We start from the raw sequence: 23760 nt of genomic DNA, 5'->3' as shown, positions 1-23760 counted from the left end.
GAGCTTGCTGGGTGTGCTCCTGGCCCAGCACGGTGGCCGGTGTGGTTGGAGTCAATGAGCAGGGGGAGAGACAAGAGGCCTGGGTAATGGAAAGTTCACCTAGATGGAAGATTTCCCTGATTAGACGTCTGCATTCCAATCCCAGTGTCACGATTCTCATTTAACCTTTCAGTGGTTAGTTTAAAAATAAAGTTATCAGGCTTTTTTCCCCCATGTGACTTGTCTCTTAATTTGAAATTCGTGCTATGAAGGATTCCAGTTAGTAGCATTTTAATGTGCTCAAATAGAGAAATAAAGGAAAGTCCTTATTATTCAAAAAAGCCTTTAAAGTTGATAACATGATGATTTTGTTTCCCCACTTAATATTTCTTTGCAGCCATTGTAGTTCACTATAACTTCATTGAAAACACAGAAGAGGCCGGGCACAGTGGCTCACGCCTGTAATCCCAGCACTTTGGGAGGCCGAGGCAGGTGGATCGCGATGTCAGGAGATTGAGACCATCCTGGCTAACACGGTGAAACCCCGTCTCTACTAAAAACCAAAAAATTAGCTGGGCGTGGTGGCGGGCACCTGTAGTCCCAGCTACTTGGGAGGCTGAGGCAGGAGAATGGCGTGAACCCGGGAGGCGGAGCTTGCAGTGAGCCGAGATGGCACCACTGCACTCCAGCCTGGGTGACAGAGCGAGACTCTGTCTCAACAAAACAAAACAAAACAAACGAACGAAAAAAAAACACAGAAGAAATTTGTAGAAGACAGGAATCTGACTCTTCACCTTCCTTAGTTTTCCAGACTGGCATGTCATGGAAAGATGTGAACATCTGAAAGTGTTTCCTCTCAGAGTTGGTGTCCAGCTCCCCCATCACCATAATAGGTAGTCAAGAGAAGAAAGTCTCTAGTTTACAATTAGGCTTGCTCTTCTTTTATCGGAACGCCTACTCACACCAGAAAAATTTATTTTTACAGGTCAGAGAGTAGTACACCACAACATGCAGCCCACAGTGTTTTGGTTATCATACCTTTCATCCTGTGGGGAACATGAGGACATTTATTTTTAAAAACATAAAAAGTTAACATTGGGTTTTCAAAAGTCTAAGGCTTTTTGGCTTGTTCTCTGAACACTTCACAATGTGGACACACTGAGAAGCTCTGTAAGAGCTGAAAAAGCCTCCACTATGTCTTCAAAGATTTGCTTGTGCTGCTGTTGAATTGTTAAACATTTTATTTATCATGATCTATCAGGCACACTCTTAGGACTGAGATGAGTATTGCCAATTAACTCTAGTAAAAATGGGGTTTGATAACTAAAAACAGTGAGTTCCACTTCAACAGAACTGTTCTCTGGGGTAGGGCACTGGCATCTAGTTGCACATAATCTCAGGGCCAAAATTATTAACTCAAAAGACCAGGTTCAACTGACAAGCCCAAAGCTCCCTATCCCTAGTGTACACAGCCAATCCAAAAGCAAGAGATAAGAGACAAGAGAGAAACGATGGCTGTGTGGTTTCAGGGTGGCAAGATCAGCACCATAATCATAAGGGTATCTTATGAGGATGTCCCTAGTGACCAACTCACTTCACCCCTGCACACCCAGTTTTCCTCTATGTAAACTGGAATGCTGTTGCTTCTTCCATCTGTTGGAGGTTTTAAAGACACGACCTGGTTTCTAGATAGCTTTGTAATCCCGGGTTGCATTAATAGAAACATAATATCCAGATTAAGCCAGGAACTGACATATCAGCATTCAGTATTGGTAAGACTGGTTTAGAATTACTGGTGTTTGGTTCTGGCCCACTGTTTTTAGATGGGCACTGGTAACTTGGATAAGATCTGGAATAGGGCACCAAAATGGTGAGGTGTCATATGCCCCGTTGTCTTTCTGTCTCTCTTGTTCCTCTCTCTTTTTTTTTTTTTTTTTTTTTTTTCTGAGACAGAGTGTCGCTCTGTCGCCCAGGCTGGAGTGCAGTGGTGCGATCTCGACTCACTGCAAGCTCCGCCTCCCAGGTTCACGCCATTCTCCTGCCTCAGCCTCCCAAGTAGCTGGGACTACAGGCGCCCACCACCACACCCAGCTAATTTTTTGTATTTTTAGTAGAGACGGGGTTTCATCGTGTTAGCCAGGATGGTCTTGATTTCCTGGCCTCGTGATCCACCCGCCTCAGCCTCCCAAAGTGCTGGGATTAGAGGCGTGAGCCACCGCACCCGGCCTCCTCTCTCTTTTATACTTACTCATTCCTCTACATTCTCCCATGTGTACCAATCTTCATTGCATTCTATGAAATGCAAATTTGTCCCATTTGTGTATTATCATTTTTCATGACAGTTACTCAGAGTTAATAAATACATAACATCACCCCTAGCATCCACCACCACCACTGAGAATCAGAAATAAGAGTCAGGTGTGTGTAAAGAGGTCAGAGGGGCCACTAAGTGGGTATCTCAGATGATGCTAATCCCTATAACCTTATTAGGATTTATCATGTGCCGTGAAATACATGGATCACAGAATTAAACCACTAAAATTGACCTTAAATAGTACATACATTTCATAAGAAATAAAAATATATCATTCAAGAAAATATACTTAATTTTTTTTTGTATAGTAACACAAAAGCTGCCAGGAAAAAAAAAAAGTAATTTTCTGAAATAAGTAATGCCCAATACATGGCCTTGGCCCATGTATAAATTAAAATGTAGCTTTTGTGAATTGCTAAAATAATACTTCTTTCCATAGTGTGTATTTTAGGTCATCAAAATGACTTGTAAATTTAAAAATCAATTATAGTGCTGTTAGGTGATTGAGAGGAAAGCCACTGGAGTGAGTGTTTGATGAAGGCAGAAGAGAGGCATCAAATATTCAGGTTGTAACAGAGCAAGTAAGAGCAGGCATTGCAAGTCGACATGAAGGAATACTCATTTATAGAGAGGAATGCATCTCTCTCTATAACTGGCTTAAGTAGTGGCTCTTCCCAAGTTCCAAAAACCATTAGATTTGGCTTAAGCTAAGTGAAATAAACAAAACTCTGCCTAAGTGAGAGCTAATTGTCTTCCCTTGCCTTTCAAAGTCATCAAATTCTAAACTGGAATGTGTTGTTATTTCTTGGTTCAGATCAGAGCTGACCTGCCATCAGCATTAGGACAATCCCTCTCTCAAAGTGCACTGATGCTGAGGAGACAGAGATGCCAAAGTGTAACTGAATTACATGAGTGTGTAGTGATGTGAATCAGTTTTGCCCTCCCTCCTCAGGGTTCGAGGCCTCTGCAAGCGTCATGATTTGGAGTTGGAGTGGTTTCTAGAGTTTCGGTCTGGCTCTGGGTTGTCATGGGTCCAACTCACTTTGTGATGCAGGTCTTCTAGAGTCATCTTATACCTTCTAAGCAAACTCAGATCCCATTCAGATTTTTGGAGATTCAAGGCCACAATTTAGCACCAGAATTTTTCAGTTCTTTCTTGGAAAAGATGACCAGGGCCACACTGAACCATTTAGGAACAATTCAGCTCAGAGCAGAGAGCTTGGTCCATCCCATATCCAAACACCTAAACTTTGGGCTGGCATGCTGCAGGGAATCCCGACTATGGTTTCTTTCTCCCTTTTTATTCTGAATACTAGGGGCAAAGAATAAAGTCTAGATCTTCTTTTATCACAATTCAGTTCTTTAATATATCAGGCTAAGTAAATTCTGTTCTTTGATTTAACTTGATGATGAATCAGTAACTTAAACAGGTATGTCTGATGTGATAGGATTTTTAGAAAGGGAATATTTACATGTCTAATTTTAGTAATTTTTTTCTAAGCTACCTTTAAATTGCCATTAATAGGAGGTAATGACTATTACAGAGGATTTTTACTTTCAACTCCTTCTACATATATATTGGTGTAAATGAAATACCAGGATTTAGCTGTTCAGCACAGTACATGGAACAGGAGTACATGAGGAAACAAAGTTCTAGAAATATACCAGTGCTTAAATAAGTGGCTTAAATTCTTATACTTTGGGCTCCAGAGCGAATCATTTTGTTCCTGCTAGTGATATTATGTCCAATTTTGTGTTTTTGTTTTCAGTTCTCAGGCATTATTCTGGGATTTTAGGGGAGAGGTAAGGTGGGGTGAAAAATTGTAGTTGACATTTTCATCTGGAGAAAAACAAGTCATCTGATAAAAGGAATTAATCTTCTAGTTCAAAGCAACTTCAAAATTTTATGTTTAGGAATTACCCATGGGCCTAATTAGTCCCATTTAGAATAATTTCTTAACTTTAGAATGCCTGGTGGACAGGGAAGATTTATTTACATGTCTAGATTTTAGTTAAGTTAAATTTTGCCTGGCTTGTTTAAATTTGTAGAAAAGCAAACAACTTATTTATTCTTCTTAAGAGCTGATTTGACGTAGATTGTATCAAAATACACTGATGCCTAGATTGGTTTGAAATCATTCTGAGTGATCAGCTAGTTTGATAACTGCTTAAAGGAAATAGTTTTGGAAAAACAACTCAATAAGACTTTGGAGAAAAAAAGCATCTCTCTCTTTTTTTTTAAGGAGTGGCTATTCAATAATAACACTATGCAAAAAATAAGATGGTTCTACTATTTTAAAGATCATACTGGAAGGGTAAAAACTGGAGGAAAAAAATATCTTCTAATACCAAGTATTATAATGAATATTTTAAACTCTAATTTGCAACCGCACTTTAAAACCTGGCAACCACACTTTACGAATCTGCCAAATTAAATATAATTTTTCCACTTTGATCTCATTTAAAAGATACTATGTTTATATTAATAGCAAAATGTTATTTGAGGGAGTTCATAAAATACTATTCCATTTTCAAATTTTTGTTTTATAGTTTATTTTTGTAACATTTCAGATGAGTTTACACAGTAACTATGATGAAACAGTGCAAATTCACTGAAATATTTTGATGCTGAGTTTACATTTACATGCCAAACATTTAGAAATATATTAAGATATGACTCACTGCTACATGGTTTCCCATATAAGATGAGTCAAACCATGTTCCCTAAATAAAATATAGACAGATGAATTTTGGTACAACACAGTCATCTTATAAAGTGTATCTTACTCATGGCCCCAATATCAACATTAAAAGGGTTCCAGTATATCTGAAGAATGAACCAGATTTTTCAGTTTTTAAGCCTAATATTTGGCTTCATACATGGCCACGTATATCCTCCCCCAGAAATAGGATAAATAAAGAGTATTAATGAGAATTAACTGCCTTGAGACATTTCTATTATTTCTTGTTGGGAGAACCATTCCTAAAGTCTTCTTGATCACTATTAGCATATGGACATTATAAAATAAATAACCTGACAACTTGACCTGCAGTTCCTGGAGGATGAGTAAACAAAACTGATGTTAACTGACTGAGTCCACTCTTGTAAGAGTAATACTGTAGTGATGAGAGTACTCCCACATACACAAACGTCACAGTAAAAGGTGCCTATGATTTTCAACTTCATTGTTCAAATAAAGGGCTCGCTAAGTGATCACAAGACAGCAGGCTTGGTTGCTTCCACATATTGACTTCCTAGAGATTACATATGAAGTTTAATCTGGTCTGGCTGTACACTATATGTTTATAATGGTAGTAGCAAGATTAAAACAGAAAATACAGTCACTGTTTGGGGTTTCAAACAAATTGCAAAACCACATACTTTGTCATTCAACAGGAAAGCTTAAATCAAAAGGCAACTGGATCTTCAATGCAGCCGATTGTTCCTCCAAAGGCCAAGTACCATGCTCATTGAGGGTAGGTTTTGTAGCTCCTTCTGACACTTTACACGAAGTGCCTTGTCAGCACATCTGTAGCCTTGACCACAGCTTAAATGTTTGTATACTCCTTTTTATTAGGGCAGCTTCATTTTGTTTACACACAGTTTTCATTTCTCCAAGGAACAATTTCAAAATGATCTTCCAGATGCTATATAACTAAGAACTTTTAAACTACTGACCTCAAAGGTCAGCCTGTTTACTGGCATCTGACTGTGTAGAACAGGAAGTTTGTGCTGCATCTTGTGTTCTTAATGAAATCCGACAACAGAGGACTGAACGCATTAGTCTCAGAACAGGAGGCCTAAGGATGGCAAAGACCCAAGGGTCAATTATTGAATTAATTGATAAAAACCTAAGAGCTTGGAGGTCCCACTTTTCCTTTCGGGAAGAGGTTTCATTCATATATGCAAAAATCTGTAAGAAGCAAAGGGGAAAAATGATGTTAGTTTTACATCGTAGCAGTAGACAGGCTTAGATCCTATGTTATGTCTTGAGATTTAAAAGCAAAACCATGTTTTGTCTGTGGTAGTGGTGGGGAACGAAAGGTGGGAGGTGGGAATCTTACCTTTCTTCCTTATGTAAACTGTAACATAATGAATGTATTTTTTCCCCTTGAACTCAATGAAAGCATGTTTTCTGTGGAATGCAATTAACATTAACACCATGCACAATGTCCTGGTGTCATTGGGAGTGGAGAGAAATAAACTTTCTTATTAGAATCTTTTAATAATATAAATAATAATGATAATATTAGTAGCTCCAGTGTATCAATAACCTAACATATGTGTCATGAATTGTTCTGGGTACTAACCCCGCTTTATCTCTACTCCTTATAGAAACTCTGAAACTTAGAGATTGTCTCTTTTTAACAGATAGGGAAGTGAACTTCAGGAAAACGAATAACATGTTACATTTACTTCCAAATACTAAATCTAATGATCACAATTCAGTGAGACAGGGTCTGCAATGGAACACCCTGAGTGGGAGTATGAGTTCTGGCCATTGGACTGGGTTTGAATCCTAGCTCTGTATATAGTTTGGGACCAATGGCAAGATATTAATAATGAACCTTTGTGCCTCAGTTTCGACATCTTTAAAATGGGTGATAATAATAACATACCCACTTCATAGAGTTGCTGAAAGAATGATAGGAAGTGATATGTGTAAGCTACTTAGATCAGTGCTCACAACCTAAGTGCTCCACAGTGTTCATTGTTATTGTCTCCATTTTACAAATGCAGACACTGGGGTATTGAAAATTAGATAATTTGCTCAAGTACCCAGAGTTGGTTAGTGGCCAAATTAGGATGCAAATTCCAACTCTCCTGATGGCAGTGCAGTGCTCACTGTGTGCTACATGCAGGCCTGTATTAGAGCGAAGGCCTCAGAACAATGTCCTGAACACTGGAAAGCTGACACATCTTTACATGTGGACCAAACTGCTCTACCAGCTCTCAAACGATTTCTTAGATATTTAGGGAGCAACACAAATGTTTGGGCAGGTTGGAAGGAATGGAATAGTGCATCTTGATAAAGATCACACTTCTACAAAATTTACAGAAAAGAGGAAAACAAAGGGAGATCACACCTAGTCATTTAAAACCAGTGCTTTATAAGGCTCCAGGGTCTTTCTTACCAATGGCTTTAGACACCTAGCCCCTCTTTTCTTCACTCCCCTTCTGCAGAAGAAGGAGCAGCTTGTTTCCTTTCTCCGAGTACTTACTCTGCAGGCATCTGGCAACTGCATATACGAAGCAAATTGCAGAGAGCGCAAAGGGTAGTCATCTTCAGTTTGCTTATGTTAGGACAAGAGCAGGAAGGTTTGGCAGCCATAGGTGTTTATGCCGGAGAATCTTGGCATAGGGAATGGAGAAAAGATTTGGCAGATGAGTAAGGAAAAAGAACAATTGATGGTGGGTTTCCCAGATTATAGAGAGAAGAGGAAAGCTAGGTGAGGAGGTGCAATGGAGCAATAGTTTTCTTGTCAGTTAAACTATTTTGGATGAAAACTATACAGGCTGGTGTGTTAAAAGAGTGATTTGGAGGTAAGAAATTCAGGATAATGATGCACATAGGTCTACAGATTAAAACACATTAGTGACTACATATGCACACACATGTGTGCACGTGATGCATAACTGAGCACTCCTGTAGAAAGGGCCTGCAGCTGAGTTGATGAGCTAGTTTAGCCAGAGAACATATTCACACTGAATTGGCCAGCCGAGAAGTGCAGAAAAGGCATAGCCTCTGGTGTTGCAGCTTCACACATTAAGATGAGTCAGGTTTTCAGGGGAGAATAACCCACATCAGAGTTCCTGAATGTCTTTAGAGCGTGACAGAATAATGAGAAGTGAAAATTGATTGTAGAGGATGAAGCAATTCTGTACTGTTTCCTTTCCTTTTCATCTACTATGCTGGGTAATTTTGAGAATTGCTTAAAATTTGCACTTTGGAGGTGACCAATATTTTGTAGAAGACAGCTTTTTTTTTTTTTTTTGAGATGGAGTCTCACTCTGTTGCCCAGGATAGAGTGCAGTGGCGTGATCTCCGCTCACTGCAACCTCTGCCTCCTGGGTTCAAGTGATTCTCCTGCTGCAGCCTCCTGAGTAGCTGGGATTACAGGCACCCGCCATCACGCCTGGCTAATTTTTGTATTTTTAGTAGAGATGGGGTTTCACCATGTTGGACAGGCTGGTCTTGAACTCCTGACCTCAAGTGATCTGCCTGCCTTGGCCTCTCGAAGTGCTGGGATTACAGGTGTGAGCCACTGCGCCCAGCCAGTTCCTTCTTTTATACTTGGAGAAGAGACATACTTCAGTGACCCTCGAAATTCTTGATGTAAGGTTTGTCTTCTACATCCCCATTTTTTTCTTTTGGTTCTTGTCTTTTGCCTAGATTACTATATTTTTGATCTTATGGATACTGGGATTTAAAAAAATTGTGGTAAAATAAATATAACATAAAATTTACCATTTTGCCATTTTCAGCTATACATTAAATACATTTACATTGTGGTGCAATGATATTGTTTATATTTTCACTTTTCTGCATATTATGTTTTGACATCTTAAATTCTTCTTGGCTGGGAGAGAATGCCCCTCCAGGGCTAGCTAATTTGTAGAGATAGCAAAGAGTTAGGCTGGGAGCATGTCTTTGATATACAGACTAACCTATCCAGGGCCAGAACTCTTCTATTGAGGAAATATTTATTCCTCTGCTTTTATCATTCCAATGCCAGGTACCAGGCAACTAGGGACCACCCCTATAGCTTAGAGCCTGCTAAAATTATTCAACCTAACCAATCCTAGACTGTTTACCCTGCTCTGCCTTTCTTGTGGGAACTCCAATAAAGGCTTGGCCCAGGTCCTCCCCACTCTCCTTCCCCTCTGCCTCCTGACTGAAACTGATGCTTTTTCATGTGGCCCTGAGTGGTCCACCATGTCTGTGTTTTCCTGAACGTCTCCTGTGTCTCTTCTTCTGGATGCACTTGACTGCATCCACATAAAAGAACAAAGAACAGCAACCATCACTACCATCTCCAGAATTATTTTCATCATCCCAAATTGAAACTCTGTACCCATTAAACAATAACTGCCCATTCTCCTCTCCCTCCGGCCAGTCCTGAGTTTTTAGTTAAAGGATGTCACAAAGGATATAAGATAATTAATCAATAATATGTCAGTGATATTCGGCAATTCAGTTTCAGAGGTTGGGTAGAAGTTATCCATCTTTTTGTGTGCACTACCAATATATTTGCTATGAGAAAAATACCAAGTGCTAATCCCAACAAGTCAAGTGAATTTTAATTCCTCAGGTCAGGCTCTCTCTACAGGACTTTGTTAAGAAGGTAGAGCCTTGTTGTGACATTTACAAAGTGGCACAGATGAGAATTAGTGCTATTTTAGCATTGTCATGTATAGAAGCAGCCTTCCATAGAAAACTTCATTTTGGCACTGACCAGGTACTATTCTTTTGAGCTACTTTTCTATCTTTAATGCAATTACAAAGTGGGTTCAGAATTTTAGAGCAAATGAGGGCTTTATTTGGCTGATCATTGAAATCACCCGAGGAGCTTTAAAAATGGGTTGGGTGCAGTGGCTCACGCCTGTAATCCTAGCACTTTGGGAGGCCGAGGCAGGCAGGTCACCTGAGGTGAGAAGTTTGAGACCAGCCTGGCCAACATGGTGAAACTACATCTCTACTAAAAAATACAAAAATTACCCAGGCGTGTTGGTGGGCACCTGTAATCCCAGCTACTTGGGAGGCTGAGGGGAAGGACTGCTTGAACCTAGGAGGCGGAGGTTGTAGTGAGCCAAGATCACACCACTGCACTTCAGCCTGGGTAACAGAGTGAGACTCTGTCTCAAAATAAATAAATAAATAAATAAATACATACATACATACATGCATAAAAATATTCTGAGGCATTTCTCCCTTCCCCAGATGTTGCAGGAAGTCAGGGACCCTGAACAGAGGGACCGGCTGGAGCCGCGGCAGAGGAACATAAATTGTGAAGATTTCATGGACATTTATCAGTTCCCAAATAATAATCTTATAATTTCTTACGCCTGTCTTACTTTAATCTCTTAATCCTGTTATCTTCGTAAGCTGAGGATGTACATCACCTCAGGACCACTATGATATTCGTGTTAACTGTACAAATTGATTGTAAAACATATGTGTTTGAACAATATGAAATCAGTGCACCTTGAAAAAGAACAGAATAACAGCAATTTTCAGGGAACAAGGGAAGAAAACCATAAGGTCTGACTGGCTGCGGGGTCGGGCAAAATAGAGCCATATTTTTCTTTTTGCAGAGAGCCTATAAACTGACGTGCATGTAGGGAAGATATTGTTAAATTCTTTTCCTAGCAAGGAATATTAATAATTAATACTCTGGAGAAGGAATGCATTCCTGGGGGGAGGTCTATAAATCGCCGCTCTGGGAGTGTTTGTCTTATGTGGTTGAGATAAGGACTGAAATACGCCCTGGTCTCCTGCAGTACCCTCAGGCTTATTAGGGTGGGGAAAAAAACCCACCCTGGTAAATTTGAGGTCAGACTGGTTCTCTGCTCTCGAACCCTGTTTTCTGTTGTTTAAGATGTTTATCAAGACAATACGTGCACCACTGAACATAGACCCTTATCAGTAATTCTGCTTTTGCCCTTTGCCTTGTGATCTTTGCTTTTGCCCTTTGCCTTGTGATCTTTGTTGGACCCTTATCAAGAGTTTCTGATTTTGCCCTTGTCCTGTTTCCTCAGAAGCATGTGATCTTTGTTCTCCTTTTTCCTCTTTGAAGCATGTGATCTTTGTGACCTACTCCCTGCTTACACCCTCTCCCCTTTTGAAATCCTTACTAAAAACTTGCTGATTTTGCAGCTCAGGTGGGCATCACGGCCCTACAGATATGTGATGTCACCCACAGCAGCCCAGCGTTATAATTCCTCTCTTCGTACTCTTTCTCTTTATTTCTCAGCCAGACAACACTTATGGAAAATAGAAAGAACCTAAGTTGAAATATTGGGGGTGGGTTCCCCCAATACCCAGAGACTCCAACTTAATTAGTCTAGGCTGAGCCAAGGGTATCAAGGTTTGCAAAGTCCTCCAAGTAATTTTAATGTGCAGCCAGGGTGTGAGACATCCCTTTAGAACCTTATCTAAAACCTGGAATAGTTTAAAATTATTCATTTATCATACTTAAAAAAAAAAGGCTCACTTAGGTCAATCAAACAAATAACTTTGAGCTTTCAGAATTCATTTCCTGATCATTAATATATAATCTGATTTTCCTTTGGAAATGGAATCCCCTAGAGATAGCAGCTAACATTTATTAAACACCTACTGTGTGTTAGGCATGGTGCCAAGCAATTTATAAGGCATATTTTGTTTAATATTTACATAAACCTACAAAGTATTATTATTCCCATGTTAGAAGGAAATGAAGGTTTAGAAGATCAGTTACTTTGCATAGAATTACAGTCTGGGTAAGTAGAGAAAATGTGGAGTCAAACTGAATCCGTGGGACACCAAACTTGGCTTTTAGCCACTACACACTCTGCTGCCATCTATATAAAAAGCCTGTAATGTAAAGCTTAGCATGAAATTCACAAATGTCTGACCACATTATGGGTTTGGAGGAGATTTCTCTTCAAAGATGTCACAAAAGTTTATGGATATCATGGTTCCTGTTTATGGACTGAAAAACCATGGCTATTTCTAAGTAGCTACTTAGCTTTCTCTGGGACTTGTTTTTCCTCCACACTTTTCCACAGCTAAATTGCAAGCATAGATTGTTATATGTTTACCTGCCTTCTAAAAGACACTAAGGTGTCCTGACTATAGACTTTGCCTAATTCATTCTTTTAAAAAAAACGTTTTGGGGGGAGATTATTTTTCAGGTATATGATGCTTTAAAGAAATCCCTTTGCCCGAATCACAGGTGCTTTGTGGTAGAGGGAAACAGAAGGCTATTTTCCTTCAGTAGGAAAAACTGGATCCATGTGGCTCCAGGACTAGTGTCCTTTGTCTTGTGCTTCTCAGAACTGGAAACAAAAAAAGCAAATGCTAAGGTTCAGACCTCTGGGCCTATTTATTCCAAGATGGTGGCTCTTAACTCTTTGACAAACTGATGGACACTATGAACCATCTACCCACAACTCATACAAACATATAAACATAAACTCATATAAACGTTTTTGCAAATGATTTCAGGCAGAAAATCCATGCACTTTCCATGCAGCACAGGTTATGGACCCTGCTCTAGAGGAACTTTCAGCCTTTTCTAAATGTACTTATCCGATCCCTGGCCCTTTCCATCACATATATGTCCCAGCTGCAAGGTTCTTAGATTTAGTTTTCTGTTAGGGGCAGTTTTAGGCAGCAAAATAGTCTCAGAAAAATGGAGCTTGGTACACCTTGATAATATGAACTGAGGTACAACGGACTTGAGCTCAACATAAGGACAGGGAGTAGAGGGTCAGAAACTTCAAAACAGGACGGGAGAAGCCAACTGAGCAGATCGAGTTGCAGATGAACTGGGTCTTAAGCCTCTAGCTGGAAAGAGACCTATTGATTGCCTTCCTGAAACACAGTCTCACCATTTCTATTCTTTTTTTAAACTTAATACTGTGATTGGTTTTTGATATGCCAAAGAAGAAATATACCATCTCCAGAAGGTGTTTCTCTTTAAGCTGAGGACCTGGTCTAAACCATCTGAGATAGCAGTAAGGACCCACTTAACCAAAGGTGTGGACATAATGCACAGATTCTCTTTTGGGAAAAGAACTAAGGTTCTTTCTGTTTACATTTTTAAAACCAGTGTAATTATGTCTTTATTCAAATCAGCATTCATAATATCAAATGGCAAAGGAGAAAAGACGTCAAGTGAAAACACTCATATAGAGGAACTTTCTCTTAAAAGATCATGTGTATTAAAACTGTCTCATCGATCCCCAAACACATGGTTAATGATGCTTAAATGATAAAGGGCCTTCCAGTTGTTTATGGACATTAACTTAAACTATCACCAGGCAAAGTTCATTGTGGTTATATGTAGAGATGTCTGGAGTTCTTTTTCATTCCTACCAGAATTGTTATATTTTGCATGTATATAATCTACCAATGTCATATCATAACATACCCATTCATGTTATATTTTACATAATGAGTATCAGGAATGAACAGGAAACTCTAGTGCTGTTTACTGGAGTTTGTTTTGTATTGCCAAGATTAGATTTCCACTAATCAGATTTACCTAGAAGTTCCAACCCTAAAGAATTTCTAAAGATGGAGAACTTTTTAGTATGAGTCAATGGTTTACTCTTGAAATTTTAGAACTGAATAAAAATGCATAAGCACTTTATCCTCATGGCATGTGGAAAACAGTTTAAAATGGCCAGAAGCTGTCCACAATTAGAAAAGTGGCAAGAAAGGGGCTTGATATGAGTTGGATATGAAGACACAAACAGTATCTGAGGCAAGAATAGAGGTCTCATATATTTCCTGTGTTCTGTTCCATTTCAGGAAGAAAGTTTCTATTTATCTCTGTAAAATGATGGCAAAGCTGATTAACATAAGGAGGAATTTATTAATTTATACAATATCCCTTTAGTGAATAAACAGTTTGGAATATGTTGTTGATTCCATGCAGAATTTCATATTGGGCAGCCAAAATAATGTCATTTCCCAAACACCACATGGTTTTTGATCACTTAAGAGACGTTTTATTTGTTCTGATGAAAGATTTTATGTGAGGGATAATCTGATTATTTCTTAATTTAGACCAGCATTTACATTAGCCAATCTCCTAGAATCTGGGTCTCAGCCTTTTATTTCATAGGTCTGTGGAGAAAAGAAAGGGAACCACATAGTTGGCCCTGGCTCAGCTCCCTTGAGCTGACATGAAGACAAAGGTCTTTGCCATTTTATTTTTAAAGCTAACTAGTTGGAATTAAGAGGCAAAGTGGTCCAGATATTTTTAACATTCTCACAGCTCTTTTATGAAATCTTAGATTAATCTTTTCATCTGTTACCCCTGAAATGAGTACTTTCTCTTGGATAGTGTTGTGGTTAGGTTAATTGGCTCAGTGCTTAAACTGCCTAGCTTTGAGTCCCAGTTCCACCACCCATTAGCCGTGGGACACAGGACGAGTCATTTGCCTTGTCTGTATGATAGAAATCATCATACTATTTCCTACGGTGTTGTGAAGATAATGGGTTAATGCAAAAGTTAGCATTCAAAAGTCTTATTTTGTGGTCGATAATAATGACATATGAGGTTGAATTGGACTTCACTTGAAGGGACTGGGCCTTTAAAAAAAATTACAGTTTTACTTCCAAAATTTTGGAAACCCTAGACTGGCATCTTTGGAGGAAGCAGTAATTGCAACCTGCCCAAACCTTGGGACAATGCCTGACATTAGTAGTTCTAGGTTTCTGAATTCCCCCATTTCCCTCCTCTGTCCACTACTGGAGTACTGTGGAATAGACTGGTGTCCCACTGGGTACAGCGGTCCTCCTTGTTGCCACTGGTTTGGTCCACTTTTGAGGGACATAGAAAGCAGCTTGTTATCCTGAGGAAGGAGTGGGAAGAGATAGAGTAGATTGCTACTATTTTCTGGGATACAAGGAAGAAACTTACTTGGAATAGCTTATTAATAATTATTTTACATAACTAATATTTTGAATTGATAATATTTTAGATATATTGGGTTAAATAAAATATGTAATTCAATTAATTTTCTCTGTTTCTTTTTACTTTTTGTTGTATGACTACTAGAACATTTAAAATTCCGTTTGTGGCTTGCATTTGTGGTTCACACTGTATTTCTATCAGATCATGTGCACTCCGTTAGAGAAACAGAAACATTTCTGAAGGCAACCATAAACCTTTGCTTCTAGAGCCCCCTGTTAGGACATGTGGAAATGATTCCTGCTTCAGGTGGGAGACTGGTATAGGCCACTTCTGACCACAATTTTAGTGTGGGCCAAGTAGAATAAAAGGACTTGGAAGAAAAAGCAACCTCCCCTGGAGGCACATGCCAAGGATTCTGAACAGCAGAACGTATGAACCAAACAGTAGCCATGAGCTTGAATTTTCAGACAAGCCCTTCAAGAAATAACTTAAATCAAGACAGTACAGCATTTCATAAAGCTTAAAGTGCTATGTAAGTGAAAGATACTAGCAAATATTCCCAATAATCTATTGACAAAATAAAATCCATCAGTGGTCAATATAAATTTTCTTATTAAGAGGTGACGATGCTTCAAATTTCCATTTTGTGTATAGTTCATCTGAATATGGTGTCATGGTAGTTCCAAGAATGGAAGTCAGGGAGGCTGGCTTTCTGATTATGTTCACACTAGGATTTTCTCCGGCTCTTTGGGAACCTTTGCCATGAATATATGCAGAAGCAAAAGTAATTTGCTGATAGTGTCAATGCTTAGAGGTGGCTTGGGGGAGCTAAAGCCCCTTCATAGTCTCCATCTGGCCCCCCTAAGCCATAAAAAGGAAATTGAAATAAAAACACAGCTTCAAAGCAAAGCTCCTACTCCCTCAACACCTTTTAGCCAGATTTCTGTCGCTAAGCCCCTTCTATCTGGCAACTCTGGAGCAGCCCTTGGCCTAATATTAACTGAGGGACGGAAAACAATTTCTATATCTATATCTATATCCACACACATATATTTGAATTTACAAAAACATATGGCAACGATGGAGTTCTCATGGTAAAAGGCCAATTTACATAAAAACAGGGCAACCTGTTGGAAACCGCTACCTTTATTTAAAAAAAATACAGTTTATGCAATGGGTCAGTCATGGTCAAAGAGGAGAACTTTTTCCTCTTGCTTGTGTAGGAAAGAGACTAAAAATCATTTCACAAGTGTGTTATCACCCCAAACCCATTCCCAGGCTATTTAAGTAGCTGATAGTGGGAGATATTTTTATAAATATACTCACAAATGACAGATAAAACCCTAAGAACTGATTATCTTAATTCCCAACACCCTAAGACAGTCTTTCAGGAATAGTTTCTGATCCCCAAGCTGAATGCAAAGCTATTTAGTGGAACTTGAAATGCTTTCTTTCATAGATATATGTTCTGCATCCTAGTGCTGACCTTCAAAAGCTGATTTAGCTCCTAACATAATCAAAAGCTCCTACTAGTAAAATAAATCAAAAGCATATAAGCCATGTGGGTTTCTACATCACAGCGTTTCTGTTGCATAAACTCCCCTGCTCAGAGTGGTATGGGAGATGCAGCCTCCCACAGTCCGACTTCATTTTATAAGAGGGCGTCTTTGAATATTCCATCTCATTCCCTCAAAGTGTAACCAATTCAGAACAGTTTCTGCCCTGACAGAGGATGGGGTAGAAGGGTGAGGACAGTGGGGACCAGGGAGAAGAGAACATAGCTAAGAAAGGGAGTTAACTGGGCTGGGGAGGAGAGAATCATATTCAGACCTTTGGGACCCTGTGTCCCTTCCCATCCCTGAGGATGAGCACATGAAGATATAAGAAGCAGTAATGGAGGCAGGAGATAGGATAAAGTTACTTCTCCTCCAGCTTTTACAGGTCAGACCTGTTAATAGTAGGCACTGCCCATCTCTTTTCTTTTCTCCAAGATTGTGGCAGGTGGAAGTCACTATTAACTGCTTTGATGCTGTAGCATCAGTCTTGCTTTTCTGAAGATTGGGAAGTGGAGTTGCCACAACTCTCAATTCCTAGCCCCCGTAAGAGGCCAGCACATTCTTGGACATATTCCAGGCTCAGCTAAAAGGTTACACTTTAGGAGACTTGAACTCACAGCCTCATATCATTTAGCAGTTAGTTAGCATCGAATAACTGCTAAAGTTGCCCCAAATCAAGGCAGCACGATGCCGGGACTTGGTCTCTTGTCCTTCAGTTCCCCAGGTAGCCCCACTCTTCCCTTCCTGAGATGGACCAGCCATTCCTGCATGTGGCTTTGTGCTCATCAGGTGCATAACTGTAAGCTGAAGGACACCTGTGTGTATTTCTGACAGTGACATTAAGAGGGTGTTTTGCAAGATATTACAAATGCTTAGCAAGATGTTCCTCCAAGTATTTCCTCTAGTTGTCATTATGGTTTTATAAACTTTCATGGCCACAAAGAGTTCCATTCAAATATATAAATTGGGATACCTATAAACTAGATGTTTGTTGGACTTTTAGGACAAATAATAAATGCTCTAAACTTCTGCATCAGGGACCCTTCTCATCTGGGACCATTTTCAATGGCAGCTGGAATGCTATGGGTTGGGTACTACATTTTGCCCTGGCAGGAACAGAAGGCAAGCATGGAGAACTAGCACCAGTGGATGAGAGGTACAGGGCAGCAAACTGCAGCTCCAGGTCGTCAGGCTGGAACAGTGACAGCCATCCTAAGGTGGAAGCGGCTGCCTCTTTCTCAATTACTAAGCCAAGATAGGCAACAGTGAGAAAGGGACACTGCACAGGGCTAGGATGAGGAGATTGGCTGGCTTAGCTGAGGCCCAGGACTCCCTTTCGGACGGTCTGTATTATTGTATAAGAAACTCCAGCCTAGCAACACCCATAAGCCAGGATTGAGGGAGGAAGGAAGTGGGCTAAAGAGGAGGGGAAACTAGTGGGGAAGGCTACGGATCTTTACAAATTAGGACATATTTTTACAAGTTGCAAAAAAGTTTGTAGGGCGGTGGAAAGGGTGGAGGCGTCAGGGGAGAGCATGAGAAGGCTGAGCAGAGCCGGGCTGTGGAAATGTAGGGAGTGACTTACCGTGAAAGGCAAGGAGCAGACGGCGAAGGTGATGGTCATGATAGCCAGGAGAATCAGGTGGTCCGTCTCCTCCGCCATGGACACCCTTTCCCCTCTCCTGCGGGCCCCCGGGCCGCCCCGGCCACTGCCCAGGGAAGGTCCGCAGCGGCTTCTCCGGCTTCGGCGGTGCATGCGGATGAGGTTGAGAATGACACTGAAGTTGCAGGCGAGCACCGCGACGATGAGAAGCAGCAGCAGGGTGGCGTACAGCTGCAGGTAAGCGGTCCCCCCGTGCCGGATGAAGCACCAGGTCCCGGGGCAGTACTGGACGTACTGCCCGTAGTCCAGCAGCGGCAGCGAGCAGAAAAGCAGGGAGACTGCATAGATGACAGGCAGCACGGCCAGGCCGCCGGAGCGCGAGACGCGGCGCTGGTAGAAGTAGGGGTGCCCGATCGAGAGGTAGCGCTCCAGGGCCATGGCGAAGAGCATGAGCATCGTGGCCAGGCTGAAGAAGGTCATGGCGAAAGCGAAGTAGGTGCACGCGCGGCTCTCGGGCGCCAGTGCCACCAGGGTCTGGTTCCGCGCGTACGAAGCCAGTACCACTGGGCTGATGAGGCAGGTCCCGAGCAGGTCGGTGAACACCAGCTCGGTCACCAGCACGTGGAACAAGGAGAGGGAGCTCCTGCGGCCGGCGCTGCACCCCGCGTCCCCCCGCCAGCGGCGCGCCAGCAGCGCCAGTGCTATGAGGTTCCCCAGCACCCCGGCCGAGAACATGACGGAGCTGATGGCTGGGCTTTCGCCTGGGGGAAGCCACTGTCGCGTCTCGCAGTCCTCAGACCGGGAGTCATTGGAGGCACTGCCCATGGTGGGGTGCCTGGAAAAGAGATGCGCCCTCCTCTCCCGGTCTTTACCTGGGAGGAAGAGGGTCTGAGAGCCGGAGCGTTCCGAGACTCAGAGGAAAAAGGGGAGGGACCGAAATCCAGAGCCCCCTTCCCGCACCCAGCGCGCCGACGGCGGCTTGCCCTGGGTCTCCCTCCGCGCGCCGAGTGGCGGCTCGGCTGCTGCATCCGAGCGGCGCTCCAGGCTCCCGCGCCTACCCGCGCCGGCCAAGGCCGGGAGCCAGAGCCTAGGGGAGCCGTCGTCTCCGCCCCCGCACCGTCGGGGGGCGGGCCCAAGAGGGCTGGCCAGGCCTTGCAAGTGCGAGTGTCCCCGAGCTGCCGGGGAGGCAGGACGCGTCACACTCGCGGGGGGCGTTCCGAGTCCCTGGGGCGCGCCGGCGGGGATGGAGAGAAGGAGTCTGAGCACCCGCTGGGCGCGGCACTGGGCAGAGGCGCGCGTGTTGCCGGTGTACTGGAGCTGCCCGCGACCGGCGGGAGCGGCGTTTCTCGCTTCCTCGGGGTCCGGTACTCGAAGCGCACGGCAGTCTGACCTCGGCTGGGAAGGGTTAACCCCAGCAGAAGGCTGGGAGGGAGTGCAGGAGCACTTGCGGGGTCGGCGCAGAATGCACAGAAGATCGGGGCAACGAGCAAAGCAAAGCAACTCACCAAACAATGAAGTTAGGAGAACCCAATCCCGTGAAATGAGCGGAACAAGGGAATAACAGTGCAAAGGCAGCTTGAAGTAAGACCAGAATGTTTTGCTTTGTTTTTACTATTCCCAGGAAGATACACTAAGAGGTTGGGACAAAAATTGGGATGAAGTGTAAAGCAAGTGTGTCCATCCAAGGAACCAAACCACGCAATGCGCACCACCGAGCGGCCTGTTGCACTGCCGCTTTGATTCGGTTACTAGCATTTCACCTTTTCCTATGTCAACAGCATAACGGATAACCACTTGTTTAAGCAACCATTAAAAAAAAAAAAGAATGTTTCTTGTACAGAACTGTGTTTGTGGATACAACATGAAAACCATTGCACATCACTGTTCTGTCCTTAAGCTCAGCCTGGTAAGAAAATGTTGATATTTTGTTTAGCCGTTTTTCTTTACATGTTCTGTTAACCGCGTAGTATCCATCCAGAAAGACTTGTTCCTGGCAAAGTGTATTGGTAAGTGGCCAGTTTCAGACTGGAGCTGACAGTAATGGTTTCCTACCACATATTGTCATAATTGCAGAGTCGTGAAAATGGGCTGATATTTAACACAAAACAAAACAAAATCCAATTTGGCAGACAACATAGGTAATTGTGTTCTGCAAGAAGTCACATTCACTTGGGGAAGGGAGGCCAGCTGGGAAGTGAAGGGTCTGATCTGCCTAGGGAACCGGCAAAAAAGACAGTCATAACGTGGGAGGAAGCAAAGATTGCCTGCTGAAGAGCCTATCTTGCTACAGCCTGCTTACTCTCCATGAATATTTTTTGCCAAGTTTGATGATTCTGGCCTGGGGATTGGAATGTGGAGTGTGGGGGCGGGGGTGGTCCCACTAGGACAAGCATAATTTACTGGATCGCTTGCAAAGTTTACAGGCCTGTTTTCACATGTCAGCAGCCACTACTTCAATCCCTAAACTTGTCATGGCATGGATTCCTAGGAAAGAGGATCTTAACTCCTACAGTTTTTCTTTCAAGCTGTAAACTCCGCAGGTCAGTAACAACTTATCATCAACCTTTGCCATCCATCTCTGACTATTCCCCTACTCCAACTTTCCCGCATCTCACCCCAAGCAATGAGGAAACATCAAACTTAAATCAGAAGTATTTCTTAATAGGAAAACACTACGAGTGATTTATAGCATAATTCTGCACTGCAGTTTTACTATTAAATAAAGGATTTTAGATTCACTGAATTTGCACAGTGCTTATTTTCCAAATATTTTTATACCTTTTTAATTTTCATAAGGCCCCTCACAACAAAAACCTACTATTGAACCTTTCCTATGTATTTGTCTCTAGCTTTTCTTTGGATGGGTACCTGGTGGCAGGCCGGCCCCTGGTGTTTATGAATACCAGAGCAAGAGTGCAGTTGAAGATCCTCCCCCAGGCCCCTGCCCCCTTGTCTTCCTAACCCCTGACTCAGTCTTGCACCACAAGGAGTCTTGCACAGAAATATGTGGACAGTATAGTTCAATATGTGGACAGTATAGTTGTTGATAACCAAGCTCTCTCCCCAAAGCCACCTTGGTCCTGGGAATATGCATCTCAAACATGCAAATGACCCTTGATTGGATGGACCTAGGGAAGATGCCTGATCAAGCCCTGGAAGCGAGTTATGGGACCAACATTTGAGCAGGAAATTTCATGATCTCAGGTACCTGGAAGGTGGTCTAGAATGGAGGGGGAATGGGGTCTGGGTGAGTAGTGCCCTGAGGGTGTCTCACCTGTGGTAAGTAAGGTATGTGACAAGAGGAAGACTAGAGTGGGCCCTATAAATCTTGGGAGGCCAGTATCCTATTAATTACTGTGCTGCTCAGCATTGCTTGTTCAAATTACTCCTTTTAATTGCTTCCAGCATTTGGACAGAATACATACGTGTGTGTGTGTGTGTGTGTGTGTGTGTGTTTGTTTCAGCAGTTCTGCTGTGTTCCATGTTGCTAGATTGCTGAGTAGGAGAGTTGATAAGTTTGCTGTCACTACGTAGCAACTGGACCATGACGTTTGTTCCTTTAAGTGCAAGTCTAATCTTGCTTGTCAGTTACCCCCAGTTAATTTTGTGGTTTAAAAGCTACTTCTTCCCATTTCTAATTTTAGTGTCAGCATCTTGATACAGTTTCAGTTTACATAGAGCCTAGAGTTTCTTAACAGAAAACAGATTAACACCCTCAATTCTAGAATTGAGCCATAGAGCTTTGCTAATTGTTTAGTTCCTGTTTGTGGGGCCATTGTATGTGGGGAACACTATGTGATGGTTAATTTTATGTGTCGACTTGACTAGGCCATGGGATGCCCAGGTAGCCGGTTAAACATGATGGCGGGGTATGTCTGTGAAAGTGTTTCTGGAAGACATTAGTGTTTGAGTTGATGGACTGAGTAAAGTACATGCCCTCCTCAGTGTTGGTGAGCTTCATGCAATCCATTAGGGCTTGAATAGACTAAAAAAGTGGGGGAAAGTGAAATTCACTGTCTGCCTCACTGCATGAGTGGGGACATTGATCTCCTGCCACTGGCACTTATGGTTTTCAGGCCTTCAGACCAGGACTGGAATCTACACCACTGGCTCTTCAACTCAGACCTTCAAACTTTGTCACCAGCTTTACTGGGTCTCCAGCTTGTACATGACAGATTGTGGGACTTCTCAGCCTTCACAATTGCATGAGTTGATACTTTATAATAAATATCTTTATATATATCCATCCTACTGGCTGTTTCTCTGGCAAACCCTGACTAATACGCACTTCTTAAAGTCTAAAGTTCATAGTGTTCATTTATGTATCCATGAATTCAAAGGACTGTGGAAGGTGGGTTACTTCCTCTAGGTCATTCTTCAAGAGAAAGCAAAGATAAACATGAAGGAAAGGAGAATTGCTCGGGCAGAAAGCTAACATTAATTCTTGTTCATAGTTCTATTGATGTTACTTTCCTCGTTCAAAAGACGAGTTTAAATTTATATTTTATGATTCCTATGCATGCATAAATACATTTTTTTTTCAAATTGAGTCCTAAGAACACCATCTGTGTCCTGTGGTATTTGAGACAAGGTCTACACTTCACGGCAGGAAGCAGAAGCCACCAAGAAGAGACAGGATTTATTGGAAGTACACAGTGATAGTTCACTGCCCACTGGGGGTCTGTTTTTTTTCTCACTAAGAAGTTCAAAGGTTGTAGGGCTGGTTGAACTTCTAGGAGCCAGGCTGCTTCTTCCTCTAGCCCTGTGATTCCTAGTAATGCTGGCTTTGTGTCTCCATGCTCTCCCCATGTAGCTAGCAGCTGCTGCCTGTATCAGTCAGGATTCAACCAGAGAAACAGAGCCACTACGTGTGATTAAAAAAACATGGAATTTATTATTAGGCAGTAGACCTGCCTTGACCAGTATTGTAGCCATTAGCCACATCTGGCTATTTAAATTTAAATTTAAATTAATTAACATTAAATAAGAGTAACAACTTAGCTCCTCTACGGCACTGGGTACATTTCAAATGCTCAATAGCCACGTGTGACTTGTGGGTATCATATTGGGCAGCTCAGGTATAAAACATTTCCATCATCACAGAAAGTTCTACTGGACAGTGCTGCCCTAGACCTTGCAGGATGTGAGACCTGGTGGAGGAGTCCTGGCATGGCTGTTTGTTGTCTTCGGTTCTAGTGTTGAGTCTGAAGTCACTATAGGTCAGTCAGGATTTCAGTCAGGGTAGAAAGTTGGATATGGATGATAGCAAGAACAGACTGGAATCTGTGGAACAAACTGGAACTCATGAATGACTGAAGTCCTTTAGGACAGACCGGATCTGCGTGTGTCTCTCACTACCTCCGGCTTCAATAATACAGGTGTCCTGCAAAACATGCTGGCGCCCTTTACCGAGCTACAGATGCACTTGGCTTAGGACTTGAAGAAGCCATAGGAGGAGATCTGGTGGGAGCAGGAGGAACTGTGAGTCTTGCTGCCCCATGCCAGCAAGGTGAGGCAGCAGGTCAGCGACAATGTGTGAGAACTGCCAATGTTCCTCACGCCTTGTGTTGTCCTTCACAGCATAAAAACCATGGCTGCTGCTTGGCTGCTGCCTCCCAGATCTCATGCAATATTTCCCTTGTGGCCAATGCTAACCTGGAACTATGGGAGGATTC

The 23760-nt window shown here is 42.2% G+C and overlaps 2 protein-coding genes across 2 annotated transcripts in view; one reads left to right on the top strand and one right to left on the bottom strand.

Annotated features, from left to right (window-relative positions):
- The window catches only part of TXNDC16 (thioredoxin domain containing 16), a 460012-nt gene that overhangs the window by 246842 nt on the left and 189410 nt on the right, over positions 1-23760 (top strand). The window lies entirely within an intron of this gene.
- On the bottom strand, positions 4822-19890 carry PTGER2 (prostaglandin E receptor 2). The gene is made up of 2 exons (XM_002824743.6): positions 18068-19890; positions 4822-6207 (listed from the first exon to the last, which is right to left on the bottom strand). The coding sequence occupies exons 1-2, from the start codon at positions 18908-18910 to the stop codon at positions 5974-5976; spliced, it is 1077 nt and encodes a 358-aa protein (XP_002824789.1). The 5' UTR covers positions 18911-19890; the 3' UTR covers positions 4822-5973.

This window comes from Pongo abelii, chromosome 15 (assembly GCF_028885655.2).
Source record: "Pongo abelii isolate AG06213 chromosome 15, NHGRI_mPonAbe1-v2.0_pri, whole genome shotgun sequence".
Taxonomy (NCBI): Eukaryota; Metazoa; Chordata; class Mammalia; order Primates; family Hominidae; genus Pongo; species Pongo abelii.
The sequence above is the reverse complement of the archived record's forward strand: the minus strand, read 5'-3'. Positions and strand labels throughout refer to the sequence as shown.

Bases quoted from the DNA above. Each gene is read 5' to 3' on its own strand.
- PTGER2 (XM_002824743.6), bottom strand. From the start codon at position 18,910: ATGGGCAGTGCCTCCAATGACTCCCGGTCTGAGGACTGCGAGACGCGA. The intron at 6,208-18,067 runs GTAAGTCACTCC...TGCTTCTTACAG, and splicing joins TCTGCTCCTTGCCTTTCACG to ATTTTTGCATATATGAATGA.